This window comes from Oncorhynchus mykiss, chromosome 9 (assembly GCF_057628025.1).
Source record: "Oncorhynchus mykiss isolate SJ-2025 chromosome 9, ASM5762802v1, whole genome shotgun sequence".
Taxonomy (NCBI): domain Eukaryota; kingdom Metazoa; phylum Chordata; class Actinopteri; order Salmoniformes; family Salmonidae; genus Oncorhynchus; species Oncorhynchus mykiss.
Genome location: NC_143030.1, coordinates 62,777,784 through 62,800,264, shown reverse-complemented (window position 1 = coordinate 62,800,264; position 22,481 = coordinate 62,777,784). Strand labels below are relative to the sequence as shown.

The following is a 22,481-nucleotide window of genomic DNA, read 5'->3' as shown; positions in this document are numbered from 1 at the left end:
CACTAACCCAGGCTGGGCCAGGGTGAACCCGGTTGGGACTAGGCATGCGTCGTGCCTGCTGGTTAGGGGGCGAGGTGGCATGGAGGGGAGTGAGGAGGGGGGCACGATGCAGGGTCGGGCTCAGCATGGTGTTTACTAGCTAGTGAGGGAGGAGAGAAGATTAATGTAGTCTCTGTGGAGCAAAGGCAACATCCAGCCCCTTAATAAGGTACAAACAATCGGTTCCACTCCGCTGCCTTCCCTGGGAACAACTATTGTTGTGCTGCATTGTTTCCCTGCTCTGCGTGGCTCTTGGGAGATAGCAGGGCTAGGACCCAACTTCAGCATGTAGCTGGCTGTCTCTCTCTTACAGCCAGGGGAAGACAACGTAGTGTCAGCCTAGGTTTGTCTTGTCCAAGTCGGGTCAGGTCCCATCCATCCTCCCCGTTCCTTACCTCCACTCCCTGGACTTTGAGCTTCATGTGATCCTCCCGCGTAGTCTTCCCATCTTTCCTCTTCTTCCAGCAGTAGCCATCCTTTCTGTACTTCACCTTCTTCCTGTTGTACAAGATCATTGAACCATTCTGTGGCCTGGATCACAGAGAGAGAGAGAGAGAGAGAGAGAGAGAGAGAGAGAGAGAGAGAGAGAGAGAGAGAGAGAGAGAGAGAGAGAGAGAGAGAGAGAGAGAGAGAGAGAGAGAGAGAGAGAGAGAGAGAGAGAGAGAGAGAGAGAGAGAGAGAGAGAGAGAATTGTTTGTCAAAGTTTCTGCTGTGGGACTCATTTTAGAGATGTACAAAGAGTCTTGACATACAGTACATCTACTGCAAGACAGAAATGCACTAGTGACTTTAGATGACAAAACGTCTTTATGGTGTTTCTCTGCGTTCCTATGCACAGTTTGACAATGAACAAAACACATTTTCAGCATACATTTCTCCCAATGAACACTGTGCATTGTGAGAAGGCAGTGAAAGTGACACTTCTACCACAGAGTAAATTACATATAGAACTGGTGTATGTGTGTGTGCCTGCATGCATGCGTGTGTTTGTGTGTGTGTGTGTGTGTGTGTGTGTGTGTGTGTGTGTGTAAAGGCTGAGGCAGCTTTCTTATATCTCATTAATTCAGTGAAATGAGTTTGTGTGTGTGTGTGTGTGTGTGTGTGTGTGTGTGTGTGTGTGCGCGCATGCGTGTGTGTGTGTACAATATAAAGGCTGAGGCAGCTTTCTTATCTCTCATTCATCCAGTGAAATGATTTGTGGTGTGTGTGGTCCCTTGGGGGAAGAAGAGATCTTCCCTCATATTCTATTCATAATTCATCCTCCCTCAAACAGACCACAGCCTGTTGCTTAATAAAGATACAACATAATGATATTATGTAACTATTGATAATATGTTTTTTCAGTTGTATTTGTCAGACAGGGGGCATTTGGAGAACAATGTTAAAACATGAACATATAGAAGCATACAGCTCGGCTGTACCTAACACTCTCTATCTAGAATTCTTATACAATCTGTACACACACGCTGTTAAGAAAGCAGAGCGGGGCTTTATTATGGACAGACAACTCCCCATATTAGCTACTGTTCAATCAATATGTTTTGACCATGACAGTTTATACCATCCAGGGTTACGCCAAGCAGTTTATTCTCTTCAACTTGCTCAACTTCCACATTATTCATTACAGGATTTTGTTGAGGTTCAGGGTTTAGTGAATGATTTGTCCCAAATACAATGCTTTTAGTTTTTTTAATATTTAGGACTAACTTACTTCTTGCCAGCCATTCTGAAACTGACTGCAGCTCTTTGTTAAGTGTTGCAGTGATTTCACTTGCTGTGGTAATTGACATGTGTAGTGTAGGGTGCCTGCTTCCACAATGAATGGGAAAGACACCTTCTATTTGTCACAAGCATCGTAAACAACAGGTGTAGACTAACAGTGAAATGCTTACTTACTTGGGCCTTCCCAACCATGTAGAGAGAAACAAACTAGAGAACGAATAGAAAACTAGTACTTAATAAAACGTAATAATAAGAAAAGTCATAATACACAATGACTAATAACTTGGCTCTACAGTGCATTTGGAAAGTATTCAGACACCTTGACTTTTTACACATTTTGTTACGTTACAGCCTTATTGTAAAATGTATCAAATATTTTTTTCCCACATCAATCTACACTCAAAACCCCATAATGACAAAGCAAAAAAAAGTTTAGACATTTTTGCAAATATAAAAAAACAACAACTGAAATATCACATTTACATAAGTATTCAGACTCTTTACTCAGTACTTTGTTGAAGCACCTTTGGCAGTGATTATAGCCTCGAGTCTTCTTGGGTATGACGCTACAAGCTTGGCACACCTATATCTCGGGAGTTTCTCCCATTCTTCTCTAAAGATCCTCTCAAGCTCTGTCAGGTTGGATGGGGAGCGTTGCTGCACAGCTATTTTGAAGTCTCTCCAGAGATGTTTGATCGGGTTCAAGTCCTGGTTCTGGCTGGGCCACTTGTCCTGAAGCTTAGAAGAAGTGCTTTGGGTTGTGTCCTGTTGGAAGATGAACCTTCGCCCCAGTCTGAGGTCCTGAGCACTCTGGAGCAGGTTTTAATCAAGGATCTCTCTGTACTTTGCTCCGTTCATCATTCCCTTCATCCTGACTAGTCTCTCAGTCCCTGTTGCTGAAACACATCCCCACAATTTGATGCTGCCACCACCATGCTTAGGGATGGTGCAATGTTTCCTCCAGACCTGAAGCTTGGCATTCATTTCATCAAAGCGGAAAATCGTGTTTCTCACGGTCTGAGAGTCTTTAGGTGGCTTTTGGCAAACTCCAAATGGGCTGTCATGTGCCTTTTACTAAGGAGTGGCTTCCGTCTGGCCACTCTACCATAAAGGCCTGCTTGGTGGAGTGCTGCAGAGATGGTTGTCCTTTTGGAAGGTTCTCCTATCTCCACAGAGGAACTCTGGAGCTCTGTCAGAGTGACCATCAGGTTCTTGGTCAGCTCCCTGATCAAGGCCCTTCTCCCCCAATTGCTCAGTTTGGCCAGGCGGCCAGCTCTAGGAAGAGTCTTGGTGGTTCCAAACTTCTTCAATTTAAGAATGATGGAGGCCACTGTGTTCTTGGGGATTAATTTTTTTTATAGATTTGCAAAATTTTCTAAAAAGCTGTTTTCGCTTCGTAATTATAGAGTATTGTTTGTAGATTGATGAGGATGTACATTTTAGAATAAGGTTGTAACGTAACAGAATGTGGAAAAAGACAAGGGGTCTGAATACTTTGCGAAGGCACTGTATACACAGGATATCAGTAGTGAGTCGATGTTCAGGGGTTTGAGTAACTGAGGTAGATGTGTACATATAACTAGGAAAAGTTACTAGGCAACAGGTTAGATAATAAACAGTAGCAGCAGAGTATGTGATGAGTCAAGAAAAGTTAGCGCAAAAAGGGTGAATGTAAATAGTTGGGTAGCCATTTGGGTAGCCATTTAACTAACTGTCGTCAGATTTGCCAAATGGAGGGCTTTGTATTAATTTCTGTGTGTGGAGTAAAGATCATCTAGAGCTTTTTCGCCTCTAGTTGTATAGATGACATGCTGGTAGAAATGAGGTACGACGGATTTTAGTTACCCTGCATTAAAATCACCAGCCACTAGGAGCGCCACCTCTGGATGAGCATTTTCTTGTTTGCCTATGACCTTATACAGCTCATTGAGTGCGGTCTTAGTGCCAGCATCGGCTTATGGTGGTAAATAGACAGCTACGAAAAATATTCCCTCTTGATTAATAGTATGGTCTACAGCTTATCATGAGGTATTCTAACTCGGGCTAGCAGAACCTAGAGACTTTATTAAAGCTGAAATATGTAACTTTTTGGGTGAAATGTTTGTTATAGAGCTGTCATTTTCATTCAAAGCAAGTCTAAAAAGCGGAAGATCCATTCTATTTACGTTATTTCTATGCATCCTGTTCTTAAGTTTTGTTTTTGCGTCTTTTACTTTCGGTTTTGTACACCAGCTTCAAACAGTAAAAAATAAATGTTTGGTTATGGAAAAGATAAATAACAACGGTTAATATGGTACAATGATTGTCTACACTTTACTTGCTTGTTTTGTCACATAAATTGAAATTAGGTTAATAATTAGAATTTTTGCAACCAGGAGATGGCGGAGCGATTTCTGCATAGTGCATCTTTAATATTAGATATAGCGCACCTGCTGTTATTAACAAAGAGACACACACCTCCCACTTGAGTTTACCCGAAGCTGCCGTTCTGTTCTGACAACACATAGAAAAAACAGCTAGAAGTACATTATCCTTGTTCAGCAATTGCTCCCAGAAACATAGGATATTACAGGTCCTGTTGATAGGTAGTCTCGAACGGAGCTCGTCCAATTTGTTCTCCAGTGATTGTACGTTCGCCAATAGAATGGAGGGTAGAGGCGGTTTATCTACTTGCTGACGTCTCGGTATGTGTTGTGCCGCTGACTCGTTGAAGCAGAAATCTTCATTAAAATCGAGGTTAGTGATCGCTGTTCTGATGTCCAGAAGTTATTTTCGGTCATAGGAAACATAATGTACAAAAAAAGTTACGAATAGCGCAAAAAAAACCACTAAATAGCAGAATTTATCAGGAGCCTATAAAACGGCAGCTTTCCATTCCAGCGCCATGTTTTCAAATTGCTGCTGAGGACAGGAGAGAAGGTAACTGTAGAGGAGGGCTAAGCCATCCGCCACACTCACTGCACACAAGATCCAGCTATAGTTAAGAGTGTGATTGCACAGTACAGTCTAAACTCTATTCTTCTGGGGGGGAGAAAAGAAGAAGAAAAACTCCCTACAAAGGAAAAAAGGCCTTCTGCTTTGTGATTCTACTTTGAAAAACTAAACACTGCTCACTTGTTTTGCATTGGGTGTTATTGTTTTATAGTTACACTTTTCCATGTTTTTGTTTATAACAGGGCATGCATCATCTTTCATAGCTGCACACAGGGCCTGGCTCCTGTTCATCTTGCTATTGCTCATTAATCATCTCCCCTCCCAGGACGTATCTCAGGGGCCAATGGAGACGGGGTGGGTGAGGTAAAAGATGAGGGAGAGGAGGAGGAGGGGTCCCAACAGTCCTTCTTTGTGGCCCCTGACAGCACCATCTAATGAGAGACAGCACTCAAACATGCCATCCTCAATCCTCTCTCGCTTTCTATTTTTCTCTTTCTCTCCGTCTCTCCCCCTCCTCCTCTCACCGCCAGTCGTTTGGAGCTAGAGATGGGTGCCAGGGAATACCTTCTCCTCCTCCCTCTCTTCCTCTCCTCCCTCTCTCGCTTCATCGGTCTCCAGATCCCTCAACTACGCTCTTCCTAACCCTCCTCTCTCATTCTGTCATTCCATCGTTCATCCCCCCCTTCACTATCTGTAACTGAACATAGGTTCCCTTTTATGACTTATACTGTACATTTACAAATGTGAGGTTTATTCCTGTGATAAAACTACTAAGATACATCTAAACTAAGATACATCTATGGTTCTCTTGCATACAGCATGTTCTCTATCCACACACAGGGAGTATGGACATCATGATAGCCGATGACTCAAACACAATTCTATAAACAAGGAATCACTTTTGTGCAGCTGTAGGATAATGTATATGGTGAGTTAAGCCTCTTGTGACAAATGTCATCTGAAGGTCCCCTGGCTGTCTAGAAGAGTATTGCAGACATCAGCACCATGTCGAGGAATCAAGCAATATGATCTCTTTTTAATGAATGCCCAGACACACTGGTCGAACTGCTTTTGTATCGTCATGTTGTTTTTTCCCCTGGAGATACATTCTCCGTTCGTCCTTCAAAAATACAGGAACCACACGTCTTAGAATGTTAGACAAAGAGATGGTCCAGGAATAGATAATGCAGAAAATAAAATGACTTAAGGCAATCTGATCTCCTCAAGATCATTGGAAATTGGGGTGAGGCTTTTGTGTCAGAGGCCCTGCACCTTATTTATCAGTTTGGTGTGCAAAGTTCTCCGCTCAGCTTTCTTAGGGAGGAAGAGTTAGCGAGATGCTGTTTTCAATTCAAGGCAGTCTGGTCTGTACTCTGTACCCAGAGGAAAGACCTGCATGAGCTTTAGACTCCTTTACTCTCTGAAGTACTGTAGCTATGTCTGAAGCACACGCTCTCCCCCTCTTACTCTCTCTCTCTGCTTATCTTCTACATCTCTGTATACTTAGGCGTTTCAATTAATCTGATCAGAATTATACATATTTATACATGGAGGAAAAATGTTAACTGCTCTGTTATAAAAGCAGTGCGACAGGAGGCCCTCTGTCTCAGATGCCATAATGTGCCCGATTATTATGGAAATACACCACCACCTCTGACACTCGCACACACACACACCTCTCCCTCCCTGTGGCGTGGCATGTACGGGCCGATAATAAGTTTTACCCTGTGGATGGTGTTAGGCTGGCCCAGTCCTTAAGAAATCATTCATTTACAGAGGCATTCGCTCAATCAGGTTTGTTCATTTTGAAAGGGAAGAGAGGGACTGTTCTGATGAGCATCCACAATGAACCTGGAAGAGAGGGAAGGGGAGGAGAGGAAAGGGGGACAGGAAAGGAAAGGAGAGGGGCAGGGAAGAAGAGGGGAGAGGCTGACCCCGGGTAATCGACAGACAGCAGCTCAGAGAGAGGGTCTGGTGCTCAGTTCCACAGCCCTAAGTCCACAGGAACCAAGTCCAGAGAGAGAGAGAGAGAGAGAGGGGAACTAGTTGTGATTCTGGCTGATCCATGTGATCAGCTCTGTTGAATCGTCCTCAACACTTCTACTACATCTGCTGGAGAATGCATTCTTGTCAATAGTGTAGTGGAGAATGAAACATTTTGTCTTGGTGTAAACAGTGTTCTGACTGTAATAGGCAAGCTCCTATTACCTATACAGTGCCTTGCGAAAGTATTCGGCCCCCTTGAACTTTGCGACCTTTTGCCACATTTCAGGCTTCATAAAGATAAACATAAAGATATAAAACTGTATTTTTTTGTGAAGAATCAACAACAAGTGGGACACAATCATGAAGTGGAACGACATTTATTGGATGTTTCAAACTTTTTTAACAAATCAAAAACTGAAAAATTGGGCGTGCAAAATTATTCAGCCCCCTTAAGTTAATACTTTGTAGCGCCACCTTTTGCTGCGATTACAGCTGTAAGTCGCTTGGGGTATGTCTCTATCAGTTTTGCACATCGAGAGACTGACATTTTTTCCCATTCCTCCTTGCAAAACAGCTCGAGCTCAGTGAGGTTGGATGGAGAGCATTTGTGAACAGCAGTTTTCAGTTCTTTCCACAGATTCTCGATTGGATTCAGGTCTGGACTTTGACTTGGCCATTCTAACACCTGGATATGTTTATTTTTGAACCATTCCATTGTAGATTTTGCTTTATGTTTTGGATCATTGTCTTGTTGGAATACAAATCTCCGTCCCAGTCTCAGGTCTTTTGCAGACTCCATCAGGTTTTCTTCCAGAATGGTCTGTATTTGGCTCCATCCATCTTCCCATCAATTTTAACCATCTTCCCTGTCCCTGCTGAAGAAAAGCAGGCCCAAACCATGATGCTGCCACCACCATGTTTGACAGTGGGGATGGTGTGTTCAGGGTGATGAGCTGTGTTGCTTTTACGCCAAACATAACGTTTTGCATTGTTGCCAAAAAGTTACATTTTGGTTTCATCTGACCAGAGCACCTTCTTCCACATGTTTGGTGTGTCTCCCAGGTGGCTTGTGGCAAACTTTAAATGACACTTTTTATGGACATCTTTAAGAAATGGCTTTCTTCTTGCCACTCTTCCATAAAGGCCAGATTTGTGCAATATACGACTGATTGTTGTCCTATGGACAGAGTCTCCCACCTCAGCTGTAGTTCTCTGCAGTTCATCCAGAGTGATCATGGGCCTCTTGGCTGCATCTCTGATCAGTCTTTTCCTTGTATGAGCTGAAAGTTTAGAGGGACGGCCAGGTCTTGGTAGATTTGCAGTGGTCTGATACTCCTTCCATTTCAATATTATCGCTTGCACAGTGCTCCTTGGGATGTTTAAAGCTTGGGAAATCTTTTTGTATCCAAATCCGGCTTTAAACTTCTTCACAACAGTATATCGGACCTGCCTGGTGTGTTCCTTGTTCTTCATGATGCTCTCTGCGCTTTTAACGGACCTCTGAGACTATCACAGTGCAGGTGCATTTATAAGGAGACTTGATTACACACAGGTGGATTGTATTTATCATCATTAGTCATTTAGGTCAACATTGGATCATTCAGAGATCCTCACTGAACTTCTGGAGAGAGTTTGCTGCACTGAAAGTAAAGGGGCTGAATAATTTTGCACGCCCAATTTTTCAGTTTTTGATATGTTAAAAAAGTTTGAAATATCCAATAAATGTCGTTCCACTTCATGATTGTGTCCCACTTGTTGTTGATTCTTCACAAAAAAAATCAGTTTTATATCTTTATGTTTGAAGCCTGAAATGTGGCAAAAGGTCGCAAAGTTCAAGGGTGCCGAATACTTTCGCAAGGCACTGTATAAGGTGATTTGGTGACAAAACGGATGGCACTGTGATAGACTGCATCCAGTTTGCTGAGTAGAGTGTTGGAAGCTATTTTGTAGATGACATCGCTGAAGTCGAGGATCGGTAGGATAGTCAGTTTTACTAGGGTAAGTTTGGCGGCGTGAGTGAAACCCAGCTCTGTCAGGAGGACTGGGCCAAAATTCACCCAACTTATTGTAGGAAGCTTGTGGAAGGCTACCAGAAACGTTTGACCCAAGTTAAACAATTTAAATGCAATGCTACCAAATACTAATTGAGTGTATGTAAACTTCTGACCCACTGGAAATGTGATGAAAGAAATAAATCATTCTCTCTACTATTATTCTGACATTTCACATTCTTAAAATAAAGTGGTGATCCTAACTGACCTAAGATAGGGAATTTTTACTTGGATTAAATGTTGGGTATTGTGAAAAACGACTAAGGTGTATGTAAACTTCCAACGTTAACTGTTGGTGTTCCTTTTGTCAAGGTGAGAAAGGGTGGTGTGGAGTGTGATTGAGATTGCTTCATCTGTGGTTCTGTTGGGGCGTTATGCGAATTGGAGTGTGTCAAGTGGGGGGATGCTGTTGATGTGAGCCATGACCAGCCTTTCAAAACACTTTATGGCTACCGACGTGAGTGCCACAGGGCGGTAATCATTTAAGCAGGTTACCTTCGCTTCCTTGGGTACACGGACTATGGTTGTCTGCTTGAAACATGTAGGTATTACAGACTCGTTCAGGGAGAGGTTGAAAATGTCAGTGAGTACACGTCCTGGTTATCTGTCTGGCCCAGCTGCTTTGTGAATGTTGACTTGTTTAAAGGTTTTATTCACATCGGCTACCATTATCACACAGTCATCCAGAACAGCTGGTGCTCTCGTGCATGCTTCAGTGTTGCTTGCCTCGAAGCGAGCATAAAAGGCATTTAGGTGATCTGATAAATTTGCGTCACTGGGAAGCTCGGTGTCTGGGTTTCCATTTATAGTCCGTAATAGTTGTCAAGCCCTGCCACATCCGACGAGCATCAGAGCCATTGTAGTAGGATTCAATCATAATTCTGTATTGACGCTGCTCATCCTGCTCATTACACTGTGTGTCAATCATCCACCACACATGGTCGCAGTGTGTTCACACACACACACACAAACTCGCGTCCCGGCGAAGCACACGGAGCTGTCAAAACGGCACAGGCCGCTTCCAAATGTAATATAATTACACTTCAAAAGGCGTGCTCTATTAGATGCCACCTCATCTCTCCCCTGTCTGTCTGAACAGAGAGGTGTTAGGCTGCCTCGTACCGTGGTAACTTACTGCAGGGGCCTATCAGGGTGCATCACGTGCGATTGATGACTCTGTGATAAGTCGGCCCCTCCAGCCCCTGGCAGAGCGGAGCACACATCAGGAAGTGGGGCATGTGCTGAAACTACTTTAAATGTAAATCTGCCATGCATAGATTGCCACGCAATCTCTCCCTCCGCCGCCAGCAGTCTCTCCCCTGTTCCCGTTCCCACACCTATGCACGGCAGAGCAGCGCCTCTCTGACTCCCGGTCAGGCCCGGGGTATGTATCTCTCAGAATGTCAATGAGGAAGAGCGAGGTTAGGTCATCATCACAACGCCTACACAAGCATGACACCTCTACACCGCTCAGACTAGTACTCGTAAGCAGCTAGGAAGCTCCGAGGATAGGTTTCATTACCATTCTGTTCTCTATCTATGCATTGTGATGACATGAATATGTAATTACATTCCCATGGCAATTAATCAGGCAGAATGGTAATGGCAGTACAGGTCAAAATGGTTGAGGTGGTTTATGAGTGAAAGTTTGCCAAACGGTGTATCATCCTTATTTTGTTGGCATTTCTAATAACACAATGTTTACCTGGTCTGGTCTACTAGCCTGGAGGCAGAGTGCTTTCATAATATGGTTGGGCCTGTGAGCGTTGTTTGGGAGCTACCTATCAGCCAGGTAAAGCAGTTTGTCCTCTCTCCCTCCATCTCCCTCTCTCTCTTACATCTCCCTCGCTCTCCCTCTTTCTCCTTCCCTTGGTCTCCCTCTACCCCACCCACTCTCTTCCTCCCCCTCTCCTCTCCTTCAGTCTCTTCCTCTATCGCCATTGCCTGCCAGTGTACCACTATACAACTCAGGCCTCTACCTTCCAGCCACGAAACAGATGTTCCCAAGACACTTATCTCAATGGAAAAATCACAGACAATTTAAAAAGAATATAAATGCCGCTACACGTTCATGTCTCTGTCCCTATAAGACCTATGAGAGTGGATAAGAAGGGAGGGATGGAGGGATGGGGTATGGAGAAGGGAGGGATAGATGGGATGGAGGGATGGGGTATGGAGAAGGGAGGGATGGTGGGATGGGGTATGGAGAAGGGAGGGATGGTGGGGATGGAGGGATGGAGAAGGGAGGGATGGTGGGGATGGAGAAGGGAGGGATGGTGGGGATGGAGGGATGGGGTATGGAGAAGGGAGGGATGGAGGCATGGGGTATGGAGAAGGGAGGGATGGTGGGGATGGAGAAGGGAGGGATGGTGGGGATGAAGGGATGGGGTATGGAGAAGGGAGGGATGGAGGGATGGGGTATGGAGAAGGGAGGGATGGTGGGGATGGAGAAGGGAGGGATGGTGGGGATGGAGGGATGGGATATTTTTTTAATTAATTTTTTTACCTTTATTTAACTAGGCAAGTCAGTTAAGAACAAATTCTTATTTTCAATGACGGCCTAGGATCAGTGGGTTCTGCCTTGTTCAGGGGCAGAACGACAGATGGAGAAGGGAGGGAGGGATGGAGAAGGGAGGGATGGTGGGGATGGAGGGATAGGGTATGGAGAAGGGAGGGATGGTGGGGATGGAGGGATGGGGTATGGAGAAGGGAGGGATGGGGTATGGAGAAGGGAGGGATGGTGGGGATGGAGGGATGGGGTATGGAGAAGGGAGGGCTGGAGGGGATGGAGGAATGGGATATGGAGAAGGGAGGGATGGAGGGGTGTCCCCCCCCTTATCTCCCCCCACCAACAGCCCTGCAGAGTGAGAGGGAGGGCTGATGACTGGAGGTGATGCTTGCCGCCTGATAGTGGCTAAGCCAGTTTCATGCACGTTTCTGCCCATTCAGGAAGGCATGTAGCTAGCATACCTCCGTAAGACACAGTAACCAGACGTAGAACTCTCTCTCTCAGCCTCCAGTCTCTACACTAGACGACATGGTTTACACATCCTTTACCAACATCCACATCCAACAGGAAGGACTTCTGGAGCACATTGATCTGTGCATTGTGTACATACAGCATATAATGTAACGCAGTATGAATATATGAATGGATGAGTTGTCAATCTTGTGGCTTCCCTGACTCTGCTATCATCACACTATTGCTTCTGGCAATGTGTATACATTTGTAGGCGTGTGCAGCATGTGTGTGTATTGTTTTCTTGCATTACTTATTACTTTCTTGCATTACTTATTACTTTCTTGCATTACTTATTACTTTCTTGCATTACTTATTAAATTCTTGCATTACTTATTACTTTCTTGCATTACTTAGCCTTATGCTTTCAATGCCTATTTACAGTGAATTCGGAAAGTATTCAGACATTGTAATCATTATGTTACAGCCTTATATTAAAATGGATCTAAATAAGACTCCTCATCAATCTACGCACAATACCCCAAAATGACAAAGCAAAAACAGGTTTTTAGAAATTTGTGCAAACGTATATATAAAAAACAACAACTGAAATATCACATTTAGATAAGTATTCAGGCCTTTTACTCAGTACTTTGTTGAAGCACCTTTGGCAGCGATTACAGCCTCGAGTCTTCTTGAGTATGACGCTACAAGCTTGGCACACCTGTATTTGGGGAGTTTCTCCCATTCTTCTCGGAAGATCCTCTCAAGCTCTGGCTAGGCCACTCAAGGACATTCAGAGACTTGTCCCGAAAGCCACTCCTGCGTTGTCTTGGCTGTGTGCTTAGGGTCGTTGTCCCCGTCTGAGGTCCTGAGCGCTCTGGACCAGGTTTTCATCAAGGATCTCTCTGTACTTTGCTCCATTCATCATTCCCTCGATCCTGACTAGTTACCTAGTCCCTGCCACTGAAAAAGATACCCATCGCATGATGCTGCCACTACCATGTTTCACCATACCATAGGGACACTTGGCATTCAGGCCAAAGAGTTCAAACTTGGTTTCATCTGACCAGAGAATCTTGTTTCTCATAGTCAGATTTTTTTAAGTGCCTTTTGGCAAACTGCAAGCGGGCTGTCATGTGCCTTTTAATGAGGAGTGGCTTCCGTCTGGCCACTCTACCATAAAGGCCTGATTGGTGGAGTGCTGCAGAGGTGGTTCGTCCTTCTGGAAGGTTCAACAGAGGAACTGTTGGAGCTCTGTCAGAGTGACCATCAGGTTCTTGAAATATATATTTAATTGGTCACTGGAAAAGGGACATTTCCAAATGTATGGAAGCATGACGTTTTCGTCTTTTGAGCTTCTAGTCATGAAATCTATGTAGCCTACTCAATCACTTTTTATAGCTACTGTTTACAGGCCTCCTGGGCCATATACAGCGTTCCTCATTGAGTTCCCTGAATTCCTATCGGACCTTGTAGTCATAGCAGATAATATTCTAATCTTTGGTGACTTTAATATTCACATGGAAAAGTCCACAGACCCACTCCAAAAGGCTTTCGGAGCCATCATCGAGCCATCATCGACTCAGTGGGTTCACTGAGACTGTGACTCACTGTCACAGTCATACTCTGGACCTAGTTTTGTCCCATTGAATAAATGTTGTGGATCTTAATATTTTTCCTCATAATCCTGGACTATCGGACCACCATTTTATTACGTTTGCAATTGCAACAAATAATGCTCAGACCCCAACCAAGGAACATCAAAAGTCGTGCTATAAATTCACAGACAACACAAAGATTCCTTGATGTCCTTCCAGATTCCCTCTGTCTACCCAAGGACGCCAGAGGACAAAAATCAGTTAACCACCTAACTGAGGAACTCAATTTAACCTTGCGCAATACCCTAGATGCAGTTGCACCCCTAAAAACTAAAAACATTTCTCATAAGAAACTAGCTCCCTGGTACACAGAAAATACCCGAGCTCTGAAGCAAGCTTCCAGAAAATTGGAACGGAAATGGCGCCACACCAAACTGGAAATCTTCCGACTAGCTTGGAAAGACAGTACCGTGCAGTACCGAAGAGCCCTTACTGCTGCTCAATCATCCTATTTTTCTAACTTAATTGAGGAAAATAAGAACAATCCGAAATTCCTTTTCGATACTGTCGCAAAGCTAACTAAAAAGCAGCATTCCCCAAGAGAGGATGGCTTTCACTTTAGCAGTGATAAATTCATGAACTTCTTTGAGGAAAAGATCATGATTATTAGAAAGCAAATTATGGACTCCTCTTTAAATCTGCGTATTCCTTCAAAGCTCAGTTGTCCTGAGTCTGCACAACTCTGCCAGGACCTAGGATCAAGAGAGACGCTCAAGTGTTTTAGTACTATATCTCTTGACACAATGATGAAAATAATCATGGCCTCTAAACCTTCAAGCTGCATACTGGACCCTATTCCAACTAAACTACTGAAAGAGCTGCTTCCTGTGCTTGGCCCTCCTATGTTGAACATAATAAACGGCTCTCTATCCACCGGATGTGTACCAAACTCACTAAAAGTGGAAGTAATAAAGCCTCTCTTAAAAAAGCCAAACCTTGACCGAGAAAATATAAAAAACTATCGGCCTATATCGAATCTTCCATTCCTCTCAAACATTTTAGAAAAGGCTGTTTCGCAGCAACTCACTGCCTTCCTGAAGACAAACAATGTATACGAAATGCTTCAGTCTGGTTTTAGACCCCATCATAGCACTGAGACTGCACTTGTGAAGGTGGTAAATGACATTTTAATGGCATCAGACCGAGGCTCTGCATCTGTCCTTGTGCTCCTAGACCTTAGTGCTGCTTTTGATACCATCGATCACCACATTCTTTTGGATGTGATTGGATTGGAAACCCAAATTGGTCTACACGGACAAGTTCTGGCCTGGTTTAGATCTTATCTGTCGGAAAGATATCAGTTTGTCTCTGTAAATGGTTTGTCCTCTGACAAATCAACTGTAAATTTCGGTGTTCCTCAAGGTTCCGTTTTAGGACCACTATTGTTTTCACTATATATTTTACCTCTTGGGGATGTCATTCGAAAACATAATGTTAACTTTTACTGCTATGCGGATGACACACAGCTGTACATTTCAATGAAACATGGTGAAGCCCCAAAATTGCCCTCACTAGAGGCATGTGTTTCAGACATAAGGAAGTGGATGGCTGCAAACGTTCTACTTTTAAACTCGGACAAAACAGAGATGCTTGTTCTAGGTCCCAAGAAACAAAGAGATCTTCTGTTGAATCTGACAATTAATCTTAATGGTTGTACAGTCGTCTCAAATAAAACTGTGAAGGACCTCGGCGTTACTCTGGACCCTGATCTCTCTCATACCATTTCAAGGACAGCTTTTTTCCATCTACGTAACATTGCAAAAATCAGAAACTTTCTGTCCAAAAATGATGCAGAAAAATTAATCCATGCTTTTGTCACTCCTAGGTTAGACTACTGCAATGCTCTACTTTCCGGCTACCCGGACAAAGCACTAAGTAAACTTCAGTTAGTGCTAAATACGGCTGCTAGAATCCTGACTAGAACCAAAAAATGTTATCATATTACTCCAGTGCTAGCCTCCCTACACTGGCTTCCTGTCAAAGCAAGGGCTGATTTCAAGGTTTTAGTGCTAACCTACAAAGAATTACATGGGCTTGCTCCTACCTATCTCTCTGATTTGGTCCTGCCGTACATACCTACACGTACGCTACAGTCACAAGACGCAGGCCTCCTAATTGTCCCTAGAATTTCTAAGCAAACAGCTGGAGGCAGGGCTTTCTCCTATAGAGCTCCATTTTTATGGAACGGTCTGCCTACCCATGTCAGAGACGCAAACTCGGTCTCGACCTTTAAGTCTTTACTGAAGACTCATCTCTTCAGTGGGTCATATGATTGAGTGTAGTCTGGCCCAGGAGTGGGAAGGTGAACGGAAAGGCTCTGGAGCAACGAACCGCCCTTGCTGTCTCTGCCTGGCCGGTTCCCCTCTTTCCACTGGGATTCTCTGCCTCTAACCCTATTACAGGGGCTGAGTCACTGGCTTACTGGGGCTCTCTCATACCGTCCCTGGGAGGGGTGCGTCACCTGAGTGGGTTGAGTCACTGATGTGATCGTCTTGTCTGGGTTGGCGCCCCCCCCCCCTGGCGCCCCCCCCCCCCCCCCCCCCCCCCCCCCCCCTTGGGTTGTGCCGTGGCGGAAATCTTTGTGGGCTATACTCAGCCTTGTCTCAGGATGGTAAGTTGGTGGTTGAAGATATCCCTCTAGTGGTGTGGGGGCTGTGCTTTGGCAAAGTGGGTGGGGTTATATCCTTCCTGTTTGGCCCTTTCCGGGGGTGTCCTCGGATGGGGCCACAGTGTCTCCTGACCCCTCCTGTCTCAGCCTCCAGTATTTATGCTGCAGTAGTTTATGTGTCGGGGGGCTAGGGTCAGTTTGTTATATCTGGAGTACTTTTCCTGTCCTATTCGGTGTCCTGTGTGAATTTAAGTGTGCTCTCTCTAATTCTCTCTTTCTCTCTTTCTTTCTCTCTCTCGGAGGACCTGAGTCCTAGGACCATGCCTCAGGACTACCTGACATGATGACTCCTTGCTGTCCCCAGTCCACCTGGCCGTGCTGCTGCTCCAGTTTCAACTGTTCTGCCTTATTATTATTGGACCATGCTGGTCATTTATGAAAATTTGAACATCTTGGCCATGTTCTGTTATAATCTCCACCCGGCACAGCCAGAAGAGGACTGGCCACCCCACATAGCCTGGTTCCTCTCTAGGTTTCTTCCTAGGTTTTGGCCTTTCTAGGGAGTTTTTCCTAGCCACCGTGCTTCTACACCTGCATTGCTTGCTGTTTGGGGTTTTAGGCTGGGTTTCTGTACAGCACTTTGAGATATCAGCTGATGTACGAAGGGCTATATAAATAAATTTGATTTGATTTGATTTGCTAAACTTTGTCCAATCCAGAAAGACAGCAAAGAACCCATTACTCCTGCCAATAGTCAACCAATTAGTCTTCTCCCTTCACTCCGTTAGATATTGGAGGGTATTGTGAGTAGACAAATATGGGAGTACATGGAAAATAATGATCTGATCGCAGCCAATTAGCATGTTTATCGCAAAAAACATTCCACTACCACTGCATTGGTTGACATGACTGACCAGTGGCTCAATGCTAATGTCATGTCTGTGGGTGTACTATTTTTGGATTTTAGTGCAGCATTTGATTTAGTGGATCATGAAATCATTTTGACAAAATTACTGCATTATGGGTTTAAGGAGGCAGCATTGAATTGGGTACAGTTATATCTAACTGACAAAAACAACCCTATATCAATGGGTTATTTTCTTCCCCTTTAAACTGTGGAATACCGCATGGCAGCTGCCTTGGGCCACCTCTTTACTTAATATATACCAACGACCTTCCTTATTCCTTATCTGAAACTCAAGCTACTATATTTACAGATGATACTACAATTTATACAGCAAGACAATCGGTTCAACAGGTACAGCAAGCTTTAAAAGTAGATCTGGGAAATATCAGGGAGTGGGGTTGCCAGAAGAAACTGTTTTTGAACACCAAGAAAATGAAGGCTAGGTTGGTCGGTTCCACCAGGAACATGCCAACACAACATGGGATACAATTAAGTATGGGGGAGCACAAATTGAGGATGTGGCAGAAACCAAACTACTAGGGGTGCAGCTAGACAACTGTTTATCATGGTCGTCTCAAATAACTAAATAAAACATTCAACTGCATGCATGATCAGAAGGATAGCTAAGCATTTACCAGGAAAGATTCTGAAGCAAACAAGCCAAGCATTAATTTTGGAGTCAGGTGAACTAGTGTTCTGTGCATAACTACAACAGAAGTACCCTTCCCCAGGCCACAGAACAGGGTACCAAAACATTTCTGCAGCATTGAAGGTCCCCAAATACACAGTGGCCTCCGTCATTCTTAAATGGAAGAAGATTGAAACTACCAAGACTCTTCCTAGAGCTGGCTGCCCAGCCAAACTGAGCAATCGGGGGAGAAGAGCTGGGAAAATGCATCAGCAGGTGAAATTAGGAGGCTGCAGATTGCACAGAACAAAGCAGCAAGGATTGTTTTAAGGTGGAGATATGGTTCTTCTGTTGTAGTCATGCTCTTGGTTGGTCATCAATCAACAAGATAATTGAAAAAAACATGCTTATTTTATTTCACAATGTACACTGTTTAAAACGGCCAAACTCCATTCACAACAGTATTCAGTTAGTAAGAGACAAACATTCAGTAAATACTAGGAATAGATTGTCCATCATCTATGTGTTATTCAGGCAGAAAAGAGAAATAAGGCAAAATAACATTTTGATTCAGAGCAATAAAGAAATTGAATAATTTATTTGAGCAAACCAGAAACCTTTCAATATATAAATTCAAACAATACTTTAGGACCATTTAAATATAATAAATTGGAAGGTTGTGCAGGACTATGGTAGATGAAGGAACCACTCTATATTTTCAGACTGTTCAGACTCTTTTCAGAGTATTTATCTGCTCAATATGGAAGCGTATTATGTCTGTTTGTAACAGTGTGTTATATGTGAAAATGAGATTGTATTATAAATTGTATTTTAATGTTTAAAGACTCTTGGAAGATTAGTCCAAATGAGGACTAAAAGAGAGCCTAAAAAATAACATCTTGGTCACCTCCCTGACCAAGGCACTTTCTCCCCCATTTGCTCAGTTTGGCTGGGCGGCCAGCTCTAGGAAGAGTCTTGGCAGTTCCAAACTGCTTCCATTTAAGAATGATGGAGGCCACTGTGTATTTGGGACCTTCAATGCTGCAGAAATTTTTGGTACCCTTCCCCAGATCTGTGCATAGACACAATCCTGTCTCGGAGCTCTACGGACAATTCCAATTTTGCTCTGACATGCACTGTCAACTGTGGGACCTTATATAAACAGGTGTGTGCCTTTCCAAATCATGTCCAATAAATAGAATTTACCACAGGTGGACTCCAATTAAGTTGTAGAAACATCTCAAGGATGATCAATAGAAACAAGATGCACCTAAGCTCCATTTCGAGTCTCATAGCAAAGGGTCTGAATACTTAATTAAATAAGGTATTTCATTTGTTTTTTTATACATTTTCAAAAATTTATAAAAACCTGTTTTCGCTTTGTCATTATGGGGTATTGTGTGTAGATTTATGAGGAAAGCTATTCATTTAATCAACTTTAGAATAAGGCTGTAAAGTAACAAAATGTAGAAAAAGTCGAATGCACTGTATGTAGTCTTCTCACGTTTCCCTCTCGTGTACATGTTTCTTTGGGCATATGCACAGCATGTGTGCAGAATCATGTTAATGATTTATACTTTCCAATATCCAGCTGCTAATCTTCCCTAACAGTAGTATGTGTTTGGCCGTGGATCCAGTGGGACTGACTGAGTGAGTGACTGTAGAGAATGAGAATGAGGTCTATCTTCTAATGTGACTGCCACTGACTGGCTCAGTGAGCGTTCCTCTGTGTTCGTAGACTTAAGTCCTCAGCAACACAGAACTGCGTTATTGTGACATGCTGTAAATTCCATGCTTTTGTCCCCTCAATAAAGCATGAGCAGCAGAGCACTTGTAAGAAAGGAAAACTAATGCAATTAAATTCAAACCGACCACCACTCCAGAAAAGGCATGTTTTTTTGTTATTACTAGTGACAATGTCCTACTGTTCCATTAAGATTAAGTGACAAAGACCTACTGTACATCTAAGTTAATGATACATGTCATCTGTGTACGAGCCAAAAACGGGCCAATTCAGAGTCTACTCAGAAAACAAAAATTGGTTCTGTGAAAGTTCCCAGAACATTCGTTAGGTCGCAGCAAATATTCTCATAACACAAAAACTGTCCAGTTGTGCTGATGATTATAGAATGTTTGTATAAAACCTTCGCCTGGCGTTGCAACAACATTCATATAACATATTTAATCTGTTCTTTAAAGGTTCCCAGAATGTTTCAATAGGTTCAGGGAACAGTCTGCTGAGAACATTGTGGGGACATCACAAAAAATATGTTCCCAAAACACAAAAACTGTCCATTTGTGCGGATGTTTCTTTTAGGGTTCAAAGAACATTCACCTGATGCTACAAGAAAATTCCCAGAACACATTTTGTCTTGTTCTGTAAAGGTTCCCAGAATGTTTCTTTAAGTTGTGGGAACGTTGTGGGAACATGAAAAGAGATACGTTCCCAAAACACTAAAATTGTCCAGTTGTGCCGACATTCAGATAATGTTTGATTTAGGGTACACAGGACATTCCTATAATGTTGTATGAATGTTGTCAGAACACCTGGTCTGAATGATTTAAAGGTTCCTAAAACATTTAATGAAGTTATGGGAGTTGTCTGTAATGTTGCAAGAACATTTTTGTGAGGACCTCTAAGTCCAGGTAAAATATATATTGTGTGAACATCAATGGAAAACTGGACAGTTTTAGTGTTTTGGGAACCTATCTCTTGTGCCCACAATGTTACCACAACCTAACAAAACATTCTGGGAACCTTTAAAGAACAGATTAAACGTGCTCTAGGAATGTTCTTGAAACTACAGGTGAATGTTTTTTGCACCTGTGGTGGTTAATTTCTGTATTATCAAATGAGGAGAGACAAACGTATCACACAAGTCAGAGTTATGCTTAAACTGAATCTTTATTAGTGAGAGCTTTGCAATAGAGATGGCTGGTCGACGAATCACGCTAAGATGATTCGTTGAGAGCCCCGAGACAAAAGTACAAAGGTCTTTTATAGCCAAGATACACCCCTTTCAACCTACATGACGAACAACAGATATATAGAATGGGTCACAAGGTTAAGATTTGTATGAAAGATACCTATAATACATAGCGGACAGTATCTGCTGTGTCAGCAGTTTTCATTGTGTAGAGACCAGTGTCTGGCCCTCCGACTCCAAACTGGAACCATCTCTCCCTAAAATAAACATTGTAGAATCATCTTCAAAACTGGACAGTTTTTGTGTTTTGAGAACATATATTTTGTGATGTCCCCACAATTTTCCCACCACACTGTTCACACAACCTAATGAAACATTCTGGGAACCTTTAAAGAAGAGACTAAATGTATTCTGTGAACGTTCTTGCAACATCAGGTGAATGTTTTATACAAACATTCTATAATCACCAGCACGACTGGACAGTGTTTGTGTTATGAGCACCTTTGCTGGGACCTAAAGAATGATCTAGTAACTTTCACAGAAACAATTTAGTTGTATTGCATTACCTGGAAATCTAATGTGAACTTTTGAGGAATGTTTTTTGGTGGTTGTTGCAGATGTTGTGCACAACATTTTAATGAACGTTAGGAGAATATTCCAAGGATATTTAATTTAAAGGTGCCACCCCTATGTGGAAGCTAGGTGAATTGCAAAAGAAGTCGGCTGTATTCAAAACAAATCTCTATCTTTTCCCATCTTAACTATTAATTTTTGAAACACTTTACATCATCACAAGATGAGAGACAGTACAGGAAAAGAAGAGGGATGAGGGAAAAGGCAAGCAGCCTATCAACCTGCGGCTCAAACTGCTCTCCTCTCATGGCAGTTAAGGCAATAACTGTAGCAGGAAACAGGGCAGATTGATAAACGAGGGGATGTGAGGAAGCAGAACAGTTAACTCCAGCTTCCCTGGCAATCATCATACCAGCCCAGTTCACCAGATAGGATAGCTGCTCTCTGCCTGACTGACAAGATTACATTATACATTACATAATCCAGAGGCTTAGACAGACCAGATATGTCCTTCTGTTCTAATTCAATGGAATAGCAACCAACAGCCATGGCATTTGAAAGTGGCTCTTTGTAAAATGCTCATATTAGTTTCAATATAATATAACTTTGTTATTACCATTGTTAAGTAACCAACAGCCACGGCCTATTAAAAGTTGCTCTTAGTGAAATCCTCTCCCCTGTTTGATGAATCTAAGAGGAGATGAGAGATAGAAGCTGAGCAGGTCTTCTGTGAGCTGGTGTTTAGGGGTGAGTCCGACTGGCCTGGGACTCTGGAGTCCGGCAGAGGTGGCAGTATTGATGAGGTGAGCGCTTGTCCATCCCTCCAGAGAACCAGAGAGGGGAAAAGAGAGGGCCAAGGACAGGCTGCCCTGCCCGTCACGCCTCATGCCAGACTAGCTTTATAGATCACCTGGGCATGCCTCTCTCTCCCTCATCCAGCCCTGTCACCTCAGTGCCACCACAGTCCTACAAAAGTGACCTTGTGCATCGATCCCCTATGACTGAGCCAGAGGCCAGCTATCAAGCCTCTTATGATTAATTTACACTGCAGTCCTGTCCGTCTGCAAAAAAAAAAGTAGAAAAAGGGAAGAAAGAAATTGTAGACTATAAAAAGGAGGAGCAGGTCATCAAAAAAGTATATGTCTAAGGTGAAAGAGAACAACAGAGAGAAAGCTGGGGCTTTACAAGCTTACAGGTCGTAAACACATCACTGAGTCCCCTCTGTCACACAAACCTAGGGATGAGACAGAGAGAGAGAGAGAGAGAGAAAACACAGCCATTCTCCCTTCCCTGGTTTTATTTCTGTCATGTGGACGTGGGGCAGTGGCGGGCAATGTGGAGGGGTGGTGAGAAGGGCGAGGGGTTGAAATTGAGCTGTAATTCTATCTGTGTGCTGGAGCGAATCAGAAAGTCTATCTCACCTTTCACCTGGGAATCACAGCTCTCTCTGGAGCTAGACACTGTCTGTTCGCTGGTGGTCACCATA

At 43.3% G+C, this 22,481-nt stretch overlaps 1 protein-coding gene across 9 annotated transcripts in view; it reads right to left on the bottom strand.

Moving 5' to 3' along the window:
- Positions 1–22,481, bottom strand: part of LOC110532462 (calmodulin-binding transcription activator 1) — a 617,258-nt gene that overhangs the window by 269,554 nt on the left and 325,223 nt on the right. For all 9 annotated transcript variants that reach the window (XM_036988465.2, XM_036988466.2, XM_036988468.2 and 6 more), the window contains one exon: positions 435–570. In XM_036988465.2, coding sequence (XP_036844360.2) covers positions 435–570 — 136 coding nt within the window. The remainder of the gene's footprint in view (positions 1–434; positions 571–22,481) is intronic.